The sequence below is a fragment of the Sus scrofa genome, chromosome 15 (assembly GCF_000003025.6).
Source record: "Sus scrofa isolate TJ Tabasco breed Duroc chromosome 15, Sscrofa11.1, whole genome shotgun sequence".
NCBI classification, from domain to species: domain Eukaryota; kingdom Metazoa; phylum Chordata; class Mammalia; order Artiodactyla; family Suidae; genus Sus; species Sus scrofa.
The window spans coordinates 83,252,618-83,264,660 of NC_010457.5; the positions used below are offsets into that span (position 1 = coordinate 83,252,618).

The window sequence follows — 12,043 nt, forward strand, 5'->3', positions numbered from 1 at the left end:
AAACCCCATCTTGAGACTTGTGATTAAAACCAAAAGAGCGTTTTATAAACTTATAGATAAATGGATGAAGAGAGGAAGGCCTAAGAAGTCCAGAGAACCTCAGCATTTAAGGGATAAAAACAAAGGATACATGTAAGTTGTAGAAATAAAAGTAGTGAAGGAGACTGAGGAATAATAACTAGAAGATTTAGAGGAAAACTAGTGCTGTGAGAGGAACCCAGGGAAATTTCTTTCAAGGAGGAAGTGGTCAGTAGTGTTAAATTTGCTAATAAGTTGGGTAAGTATATTATTCTTATTATGTAGTACCTGAATTCCATTTTTTAGAGTCATGATAAAGAACTTGTTACTTTTATAAATTTGTAGTATTCCTTAACCCCTGTAGATAGATATTAAATCTTAGTAGATTTTATTTATATTTAAAGTATTTATTTTGTAATTTGGGTTATTTAAATAGAGACATTAATTTTCAATAGTCTAAATACTTTGAGAGATTAAAAAAAATGTATTCTTACCATTTTATAAGTAAGGCATAGAGAGCACTGATAAATTTTGTCTACCTGTATAGCTCTGACAGAATAAAGAGGAATTTCAGTGCTATCTTATAAAATCTGAATTTATAAAACTTTCAGACACTATATTTATAAAAGTAAAAATTGATATGCTAGTAAAACATTAAAACCCTTTTTCATATTTATATTTTAATCATATTTTTGTTCTTTGAAATATAGATAACTTTAATGTGTTTAATAAAGTATAATCCATTTAAGTGTTACTGTTCTTATCAAGTTGAGCCAGGATATTTATTGGAGAATAAAATGGTTTTATTGATATATGGTATGGTATAAAATATAGTATAAAATATATACTTTAATAGTTTTATTTTCAGATGAAACAAAATAGTTTTAACAGTATGTTATATAGCTCACATTAACTAGATTAATATTGTTAAATATTATCAATCTTCCCTCCCCTTTAAGATCTGTACCTCACTTGTCTGTTTTCATTAACTTTTAGTGTTAAACACTCCAGTGTAACTTGACACGTCATTCTTGTCCAGTGTCATTGTTGAGCAGGACTTTACCTTATAAGGGCTCGAAAATAGGGTTTTGAACATTTGGTATAATGCTATAATTGTTTATTAATTTTTGTTTTTCTTCTTCATCTGCCCCCCCCCCCCCCCCGCAACATATGGAAGTTTCCAGGCCAAGGATCAAATTCTAGCCAGAGCTGCAGCCTACACCACAGCTTCAGCAACGCCAGATCTCTAACATTGTGCCAGGCCAGGGATAAAACCTGGGACTCCAAAGAGACAAGCCAGATAATTAGCCCACTGTGTCAAAGGGAGGACTCCTAAATTATTTTTAAATTAAAGAAAACATTTTAGATGTGGATATAGATTGGTATTTCTAAAGCCCAGAATTGAATTTTCATTAACATTTTCTTTAGCGCTTTTTAAAAAGCTTTTAAAATCTTGCAATTAAATTTATTTTGAAATTAGATTTTCCTTAGTATTGGAAACTGCATTCAGAAGACTTAAGCATACTCCTCTGACTTCTGTCTTTCCTGTAACAAAAAGGGAAAGGACTTTGCTCCCTTGAAGTTATGAATGGAAGGCTCAGTTTGAATGATCAAGGCTCTTGTTTATTCTTGAAAGAATGAGTATGAAAGTTTTTAGTGAAGAGAATTTCTGACCTGAAGTATGCCAATACCAGCAATTATTAGAATTTTTGTAACTTACTGGAGCTTAATATCACATTTAATTATGTTTTCTAGGGTTGTAGATCTCTGTAGAAATGTAAAAGAAAGAATAACAAGGGAATGCAAAGAGAAGGGTGTTCAGTTTGCTCCTCTTTCTACATGCAGGTGAGTTTTTTTTAATTGTCCTTATTCTTTAAAAAAAAAACTATTTTTTTAATTAATGGAAAAGTGTAATTTGTGAACTGAGGAAAAGTGTCAGTTTGTTCTGCTTAGCAAGCTTTCCTAAACTTCACTTGCCACCTTGTTAGAACTGTGCCACTAGGATTTTACAGTAGTCCTGAGCCAGTTAGAAGTAGAACACTCTTCCATGAGTGAGCCTTCTACACTCTCTGGACAGCGTGACGTTAAAAAGCCAAATGTCTGAGCTCCTGGAGTAAGAGAAGGTTTCCTTCATTTACTGAAACTATAAATCACATATGTAGTCAAGAACTATAAATTATATGCACAGTCAATATAGCTGTTTCTGTTTTAGTTTTTATTTTTTATTGAAGTATAGTGGATTTGCAATGTTGTGTTCATTTCAGGTGTATAGCAAAGTGATTCAGTTATACATATACATATAGCCATTTTTTTTCTGTCAGCATCTCTCTTCACCAGAGAAAAAGCACTTTAACCATTTTGTCAGTTGTTAATTAAATGAATGGATGTGGAATATAGGAATGAGTGGAACGGAGGATCCAAACGAAGATCCCCGTTGCTTTCCCATAGATCTTCCTGTGACAATGGAAATGTTCTGTATTGCCCTGTCCAGTAAGGGAGCCACAAGCCGCATGTGGCTATTGAGTGGTTGAAATGTGGCAAGTATGACTGTGGAACTGAATTTTAAATTTTGTTAATTTCAAATAATTTAAATTCAAAACACCACGTATGGCTAGTATCTTCCATATGGGACAGTTATGATCCATACTGGATCACAGTTAACTGATGATCTTGTCCTCTTAGTTAAATAGCAGCAGCCCAAAAGGAAGTTTTCTTGAGAAGGGGTGCTCTTTCTGTTCGCTCTTTTGATATTAATTTTCTGTATAAGTACTGGGAGATTAAATGTATAAAGATTGAATCGAGCATTTGACTTCTCTAAAAAGTTATAAAATTAATTGGAATGGAGACTAAAGGGAAATTAGGACAGATCATGAGAAGGGGAACCTTAAGGTAAATGATGCAGTAGTAATTGAGCCCTTTAAAATTTATTGAACATTCTGTATTATATAATTGCCTCTCTTTTTTTACATGTGTGTGGTTTTCAAGAATACAACTCCAGTATACTGTAGAAACAAACAAAAAACTTAGAATATAAAGCATAAATAAAAGTTAGGTAATTTTGTAAATAATGTGGTGTCTTTATGGTTTGTTAAGTGTACTGGGTGCTGGATCCTGAAACAACAGTTATGCTTCAGCTCAGCACAACAGCATTTCTGTATATTTCTATTCATGATGCTTTTTTTTTTTTTTTTGCTTTTTAGGGCTGCACTTGCAGCATATGGAAATTCTCAGGCTAGGGATCTAATTGGAGCCATAGCTGCCAGCCACAGCAGTGTGGGATCCAAGCCACATCTGCGACCTACACCACAGCTCACCACAACGCTGGATCCCCGACCCACTGAGTGAGGCCAGGGATTGAACCTGCATCCTCATGGTTACTAGTCGGATTCATTTCCGCTGCTCCACAATGGGAACTCCTGATGCTTGTTCTTTTGATTAGCCTAGAACTACTTATGGGCCTTTCTGCCTACTGCATCCCCCTGGCAACTTCCTGTTTAGTTTTTAAATTTCTTTGTTTTGTAACACTGCATGTGTCTAAAGAGTGAAAGCACTGTTCTGTTTTTATTAGTAATTTAATCTCTTTGAGCTCTAAATTTATCATTATTAAAGTAGTAGTAATGTATTTACTTGAAGAGACTATTATAAGAGTGAAATGAGAAAGCATATAAAGGGCTATATAAATGCCATTTTATGTATTATCATGATGTAGTCACATTAAGTTTGGAGGTAGACAAGTCATACTAGTATTAGTATGGAAAATATGGGTATTTGTTCTTCTTCCTGAATGCCAAATTCCCATGAAGGCATCCATTTGTTTGGCCCTTTTGATATGTTGACAGAGCATGATAATTTGCATTTATTTGCTTTGCAAGGCTAGAAATACTTCTGTACTCTTTAAACTGGAATCTCTTCTGTGATTTTTTTTTTTTCTTTTATATTCTCTCATCTTGTGCTTCTCTATTACCATATTGTGTTTCTTAGTTCTGCTTGTTGCCACATAGGGACAGATAACTTTTAGAATTTGCAAAATTGTGCTTTTGCTGGGTAAGAAAGTAAAATTCTAACATGAGATGTGAGGAAAGCATCTTTCTTACACCTTAAAAATTCATGTCAGTCAGAAGGATATCCTTGAAGTAGTCTTTTATGGGTCTGTGTGAGAGAGATAGGATTTGAAAAACATTTCAGGAACTACCAAGTCAAGGGTTTATTAACTTGTTGTAGAACAAGTACTTTTGGGGTAGAACCAAAGAATGTAAAAGCTAAAAATGTGGATTTTAGAGATTATTGAAGGAAGGGAAAATAGGGGCCATGTTCTGTTTAATAAAAAGCTTGTAACTTGGTAAAGCTACTGGTAGCTTAGTGACTGATCTTGGAGAGAACCTTTCCAAATGAGTAAGAATGTACATGTTCTCTCTCTCTCTCTCTCTTTTTTTTTTTTAATTTGGAGGTATCTTTAAAAATGAATTTTTTTTTTTTTTCTTTTTAGGGCCGCACCCACGGCATATGAAGGTTCCCAGGCTAGGGATCTAATCGGAGCTGTAGCCACTGGCCTACACCACAGCGACAGCACTGCCAGATCTGAGCCTCGTCTGCAACCTACACCACAGCTCACGGCATGCCAGATCCTTAACCCACTGAGCAAGGCCAGGGCTGGAACCCGCAACCTCATGGTTCCTAGTCAGATTCTTTTCCCCTGTACCATGATGGGATCTCCTAAAAATGAATGTTTTATTTTAAAGTGTTTAGACTAAGAAAAAACTGTGTTCATTTATATTATCAACCTCAATTTGTACTTAGTTCTTCTCTTTACAGTCTGGTCTGTCAAGCCTCTTATTTAAAACGGAAAACACATCAAGCTGGCTTTATAGTCCAGAAGTTATTTGCTAACAGTAAAATTTGAAACATTTTAAATAATGGATTCTGTTTTTTGTGTAGCTGAGGATTTTTTATTCTTTTGTTTTGCCAAATGGTAACTTAGCAGATTTTATCCTTTCTTCCTTCTGTGCTACCTCCCTATGCAGCATCTCTTGAGATTTCTGTTCCGTTATGAAAATATTATGATAAACCACTGCTTACTGAAATTGATTGGGAAGTAATATTCTGCCTTAGGATACCTTCTGTAAAAACATTTGTCTTGGTTCTTTAGAAGGTCCTTATAAGAACTAAGGATCTTCATTATCTATTGTGTTATAGGTAGATAGAATACATATACATATTCTGAGTGATCATATGTCATTTATTTGGTAGTTGTTTTTTTAAGAAGGATTTTCTGATGAGTTCCCTGGTGGCCTAGCAGTTAAGGATCCATTGTTGTCACTGCTATGGCGTGGGCTTGATCCCTGGCCAGGGAACCTCCACATGCCATGGGCACAGCCTCCCCCCGCCAGAAAAGCTTTATATGCTCAGCTTCCATGATCATCTTATAAAACCAGAGTTTAGAATGTGCAAAGTATAGTTAATTGAATAATTTTGCTAAATAGTGGTTTTAAATATCGTTCTTATAGCACATATTTGGTTAACATTAACTAGAGTTTGATTTTAGTTCAGTTTGATTTGATCTGATTGATAGTTCTAAGGAGATTATTCTGTATTGAGTGTAAATGACCAGGTTTTTAAAAAGCTATTCTGGGAGTTTCTGTCATGGCTCAGTGGTAACCAACCCAACTAGTATCTATGAGGACATTATGAGTTTGATCCCTGGCCTTGCTCAGTTGGTTAAGGATACAGCATTGCCTGCCATGAGCTGTGGTGTGGGTTGCAGACACAACTTGGATCCTGCATTGCTGTGGCTGTGGTTCAGGCCAATAGCTACATCTCTGATTCGACCCCTAGCCTGGATTGCCAAAAAAAAAAAAAAAGCATAAAAAAAAATATAAGCCCTGGCGCAGTGGACGAATCGCTAGAAATGAGGGGGGGGGAGGGGAAGAGGGGCGTGAGTGGGTGGCTGAGCGGCTGGATGTGGCTCCGACTTCTAACTCACAATAGCTGGAACTCATATGCGGGAGCGCCAAAAATAGCAAAACAAAAAAAAAAAAAGACAAAAGACAAAAAAAAAAAAAAAATAGTTATAGATCTCATTAAAATCGAAGATCCCAAGGAAAAGAATTCAGCTGTATGGTGCATTTATTGAGTTCATTTATTTCATTTCTGTCTTTTAAGAGGTACTTTGTATATTGAAATAGAAATTCTGACTCTAAATTTCTGAAGAAATTTTGGGGGAAGGACTTCCTAGACAGTGAGTCTAATGCAAATAAAATAGTCCAAAAAGTATACAGCACAAAATTTTTTTAGAAATGAAAGAATAAGGAGTTCCCGTCATGGCTCAGTGGTTAACAAATCCGACTAGGAACCATGAGGTTGTGGCTTCGATCCCTGGCCTTGCTCAGTGGATTAAGGATCCGGTGTTGCCGTGAGCTGTGGTATAGGTCACAGACACGGCTCAGATCTGGTGTTGCTGTGGCTGTGGTGTAGGCCGGCGGCTACAGCTCCAATTAGACCCCTATCCTGGGAACCTCCATATGCCGTGGGAGCTGCCCTAGAAAAGGCAAAAAAAAGAAAAAAAAAAAAAAAGAGAGAGAGAAAGTAAAGAATAATATAACTTTGGCAGCCACACTTTTTCTTGTTCAGATGTTTTGGAAGACATTAGTGTTTAAATGCCTTAAATGATAAAAATTATATATTAAAAGGTAATAGATATGTCATTTTCTGAAGTGGACCCAAATTAAGGTCTTCCAAAAGTATTTTTATTATTTTTACTTTGCTTGAGATAACTGATAAATCAAGCTTTGTTGTAATTTTTGAAGCCCACTTAAACTACTGAAAATTGAATTGTGTAATATATATCCTGGATTTGTTGGAAGGTGTCAATGTTCCTATTAATATTTAGTTATATTTTCTATTTATTGATTTAACAATTCTCATGTAAGTGATGTATATTTTACTGCCATAAGCTCATTTCATTCATGTGCCCTTTACATTTAGCTAGATTTGGTAGTGATAGTGTCCTCATAGTCAAAGTGTTTCTCTAATTTTTCCTAAACTTTGTAAATCTGGTACTTAAAATGTAAACATTCATGGGATCTTTTTTATGGGTGTGAATTAACACTAGAAGAAAAACACAGCTGGCAAATTGACAGTAGCATTGTTAAGCAGTTCATTTCTTCTGTTCTGAGGCACCTAACATTTGGCCTAAAAGGCCATTAAAATTTTAGATTAGATTCCATTTGTATTGTGTAGTAAAAAGAGTATTTCCTCTGCATTTGCTCCTTCTGTTAAATTAAATTCTTTGTGGGAACCTCTTTGTAAATTGCATTCAGAGTTTTGACTATGATTACCTTAGCTCCCTTTCAAATGCTTCACCTAATTGCATTTTGATAGCCCAGATATATATATATCATGTATATGACTTATTAATCTAACATTCTTGATATCTTTTATAAACACACATACAGAGTATAAAACCTTTAGGCTATGTAACTGCATTTGATATGATCAGTTTGTTTTCAAAGTTGTTACTAATTTATTAATTAGAACTTGTGAAGATGCTGTATTTTACCCAGTCTGATCATTTTTGATATTTGTACATTTCTCTTATTTCTAGTTTTAAGTTCTTATATTTATTTCTGTTAACTTTGAGGAAGTTTAGAAGAAGACTTATAATGAATCACTAAGTTCCATTTAGTTTGTTTGGGGACTGTCTTTAACTGCAGTATATTTGTTAAAAAAAAAAAAAATCCCTTTTGAGGAAGTGGAATTTTTGTTTATTTCAGGTCAATTGGAGAAATATTTACATTTAAAATTTTTAATTGGGGGGGTAATAGTCAAAACTTATCCAGAAAAAGTTATAAAAATAGTACAAATAGTTATTAAATTTCCTTCATTCAGCAAATCTATTCCTTCCAAAGACAGAGATGGAAGGTAAATAAGAATGAGATTATGACTTAAGCAAATCATTCAGACAATCTTGCCTTTAAGTTTTTAGATGTTAAGTAAATCTGGTTTCACTTAACTTAAAGCCTTGTGGGGATTTTGTCTGTTTTTTAGGGTGACGCAGACTTATGATGCAGGTGCATGTATCTATTTCTACTTTGCCTTTAACTACAGGGGAATCAGTGACCCATTGACTGTGTTTGAACAAACTGAGGTAATTTTTCATATGTGAATATAGCTCTTATATTCTTTTATTAATTTAAATAAACTTTATATCAACTTATGAATTTTAGTTTGACTCTAATAATTTATGGTTTACTGAGTTGATAGCCCATAGAAATGAGTAGTATATTTTTTGCACTAGATTGAGTACTAAATTATATATATTAAGATTAATATTCTAAAATTAACATTCTGTAGCCTGTAATTCTTTGGTTGTTACTTAAAATATGGAATAACTGATTAAATTGAATAACAGAGGCCTGTGGGGATCCTCTATCACTTTGAGAGCCCATCCAACTCCAGATGGTTTCTGTTCTTGAGGTCAGCAGCCCTAAAGCTTTTGGTTTATGTTGCTGTAATGTCCTCAATGTAGATTTATATATTTTTTTTAACTAGCTAAAGCTGTATGTAGGCCTTTGAGGTTCATTTGCTAGCAGTTTCTATTACATTTCTTCTTCTTCTTTTTTTTTTTTTTTTGTCTTTTTAGGGCTGTACTTGCAGCATATGGAGGTTCCCAGGCTAGGGGTCTAATCAGAGCTGTTGCTGCCGGTCTATGCCACAGCCACAGCAACACCAGATCCGAACCGTGTCTGCGACCTACGCCACTGCTCACGGCAATGCCAGATCCTTAAACCCACTGAGTGAGGCCAGGGATCAAACTCACAACCTCATGGTTCCTAGTCAGATTCGTTTCCACTACGCCATGATGGGAATGCCATCTGTTACGTTTCTTAAATGGCCTTCTAATTCTTACAAAGCCTTCTGTTTGATAGTATTTCTCATGACAGGGGTGCCTAGAGCTGATAAAACAGACTAGTCTGTGGAGGAACCAGGAAGAGACTGGGGTTTGTTAAAACCTCAGGTTAGTATTAGTGCATACCAATAGTGTTAACCCTGTTGCCTGCCTGCCAAAGATAATGCCACAAGGTGATTTTCAGTGGCACACTTTTAGACCCAAACCACAGACAGTGTTTGGTTGGCTCTCTATTATGCCTCCTTTAAAAAAACAAAACAAAGCAAAAAAAAAAAACAGCTTTTCTGAAGTATAATTGAGATACAGTAAACTGCACATATTTTAAGTATATAATTTCAGAGTTTTGACATATGAGTATATCTGTGACATCATCACCCCAATCAAAATAATGAGCATATCTGTCATTCTCAAAAGTTTGAGTCCTTTCCCATCACCTTAGCCTTTCAGTGTTTTGGTATTGCCCCCTGGCTACCCAAGGACCCCTTCCCTGTGGTACTACAAAAGTGAAAATATTCCTTCTTTCCCAATCCAGGTTGTCATTCTCTAAATGCTGCTGATTTAAAGTAGTTATTGCTTTACTTGAAATAATTTGTTAGAATATATAATCTCTTAGAGTAGGGCTGGCACATGTAATTCACTTGAAAAACCCTAAATCCTAAGTGATGAAGGTTCAATGAGTTGTGGTCCATCTGTCCCTCCTAGGGGAAAGGCCTCATACTGTGTCCTAACTCAGATGGTGTATATACACCTGAGTAATTCTGAGAGGTCCAAGGCACTGTAGGAATTCCACCTCACACCTATATATACTCATGAATCAATATAATTCCAGTTTGTGTAACCCTTTTTTCACCATGTACTTCCGTCATTTTGATTTTAAGTATTTTATCTTTCTAACCTTATTGCTCTGTAAGGGACCTAACATGTTAGAGGATAAAATAAAGAGTTTCTTTTACACTTAGATATCCATAGGCCTGACAAGTAATTTGTTCTAAAACAATGACCTAAGAAATGTTCTCCATAAGGGTTTTCATCATTAATCCCTGATAGTATTATAAGGAATCTTGAGTCTGATATCCATTTGATGATATTAGGTGAGTAATTTAATCCTTTAAGCCTCATTTTCTTTTTCTGTGGGATAGGAGTAATTGTAATTATTCCACAAGGCTATAGTGAAAATAAATGAGTTAATACAAGTAAATTGCTTAGTGCTTTTCTGGACATACCATAAGCAGTCAATAAATTTTTTTTTTTGGTATAGTGAGATGTTTACTTCAGAGTTGGACCTGACTCCTCAAAAAAAAAATTTTTTTTTTTAACCGTGCCCACAGCATGTGTCAGTTCCCAGGCCAGGGATCAAGCCCATACCACATTAGCAACCAGAAGCACAGCAGTGACAATGCCAAATCCTTAACCTGCTAAGCTACCAGGGAACTCCACAAAACTTTAGTTATTAACCGTTTAGTGCTGCTGAACTGATTATTTTGCCTTCTTTTTCTTTTCCTAGTATCTCAAAGTGACAATTGTAGACATTGTGACTATTCACTAAAAAAAAAAAAAAAAACCTTACAAAGTTAGGCAGCATGTTTTAATTACTTTTAAAATACAGTTAGCCCAAGAGAAAGGAAAATTAGGCTCTGGTTTATTATTTAACACAGGAAGTATGTGTCTCCTTTGGGTGTTGTTCTCACTCTTTGAATTCCAAGTGATCTATTTGTTGTATTGTTTCCAAATACAGGCAGCTGCTAGAGAAGAAGTCCTTGCTAATGGAGGGAGCCTGTCACACCACCACGGAGGTATTCTTTTTTGGGGGTGGAATTTCTAATATTCCTACTGTTTGAAATATTTGGTTTGACAAAATGCTGGGGAGAGTCCTAATATGAATAATTTGAGAGCACTTGAGATCTCTTGGAAGTTTTTGTGTGTACCACTGAGATAGCCTGTGTTTTGGTCGTAACCAGCAGAAGCTTGATTTGACAAGCTTGCCTAAGTAACAGAATCTAGACAGACTTCTGAGTTCTCAGGAACTTCATGTTGCCCAGGATAGCCCCGCTTACCTGGTAGGTATTTGACTATAACCGCAAAAGTTTTGTCTTTTTGCCTTTTCTAGGGCCGCTCCTGCTGCATATGGAGGTTCCCAGGCTAGGGGTCGAATCGGAGCTGTAGCCACCAGCCTATGCCACAGCCGCAGCAACGCAGGATCCGAGCTGCGCCTGCAGCCTACACCACAGCTCACAGCAACTCTGGATCCTTAACCCGCCGAGCAAGGCCAGGGATCAAGTCCGAAACCTCATGGTTCTTAGTCGGATACGTTAACCACTGCGCCACGACAGGAACTCCCAACAGCAAAAGTTTTTAAAGGGAGGGAAAATCTACATATATGTTTTTCAGCCGCTATTGGAATGTAGCTGGAAGTCAGCTATGTCATATTGAAGAGCTGAGTGTTCTGCCCACCCACAATTAAGCTAATTAATCAAGAAAGGACATGAAAAAAAACTTTTTTGATTTTAATGCTATTTTAGTATTATTTTTGATCACTGTAGTGAGTATTAAGTTTTATTGGAGAGTTGATCACATCACCAAAAAAAATTGTCATATCTACACCTATGTTACTAGCAGTCTTATAAAAGTACTATGAAGCAGTTTTTTAAAAAGTTAAACAGTGGTCATTCTGTCATTAACACTGTGATTTTTTTTTTTTTGTCCTTTTTTTTTTTTCTTTTTAGGGCCGCACCCTTGGCATATGGAGGTTCCCAGGCTAGGGGTCCAGTGGGAGCTGTAGCTTCTGACCTATGCCAAAGCCACAGCAACACAGGATCCGAGCCGCACCCGCAACCTATACCACAGCTCACAGCAATGCTGGATCCCTAGCCCACCGATCAAGGCCAGGGATCGAACCTGCAACCTCATGGTTCCTGGTTGGATTTGCTAACCACTGAGCCATGACAGGAACTCCAACATTGTAATTTTTGAGATTATCCATCTGTTTTCTATAAGAGACATGTATTTTTAATATAACCTTCAATATAAATTGGTGCCTAGAAAAATAGGTATGTGTAGATTTTTTTTAATCGAAAAAATTTTAAGGGGAGTTCCCATCGTGGCTCAGTGGTTGGTGAATCC

At 36.0% G+C, this 12,043-nt stretch overlaps 1 protein-coding gene across 3 annotated transcripts in view; it reads left to right on the forward strand.

The window, feature by feature from the left end:
* Nucleotides 1-12,043, forward strand: part of AGPS (alkylglycerone phosphate synthase) — a 139,843-nt gene that overhangs the window by 106,555 nt on the left and 21,245 nt on the right. For all 3 annotated transcript variants that reach the window (XM_021075128.1, XM_003359569.5, XM_021075129.1), the window contains exons 17-19: nucleotides 1,774-1,863; nucleotides 8,062-8,161; nucleotides 10,659-10,716. In XM_021075128.1, the coding sequence (XP_020930787.1) occupies nucleotides 1,774-1,863; nucleotides 8,062-8,161; nucleotides 10,659-10,716 (248 nt within the window). The remainder of the gene's footprint in view (nucleotides 1-1,773; nucleotides 1,864-8,061; nucleotides 8,162-10,658; nucleotides 10,717-12,043) is intronic.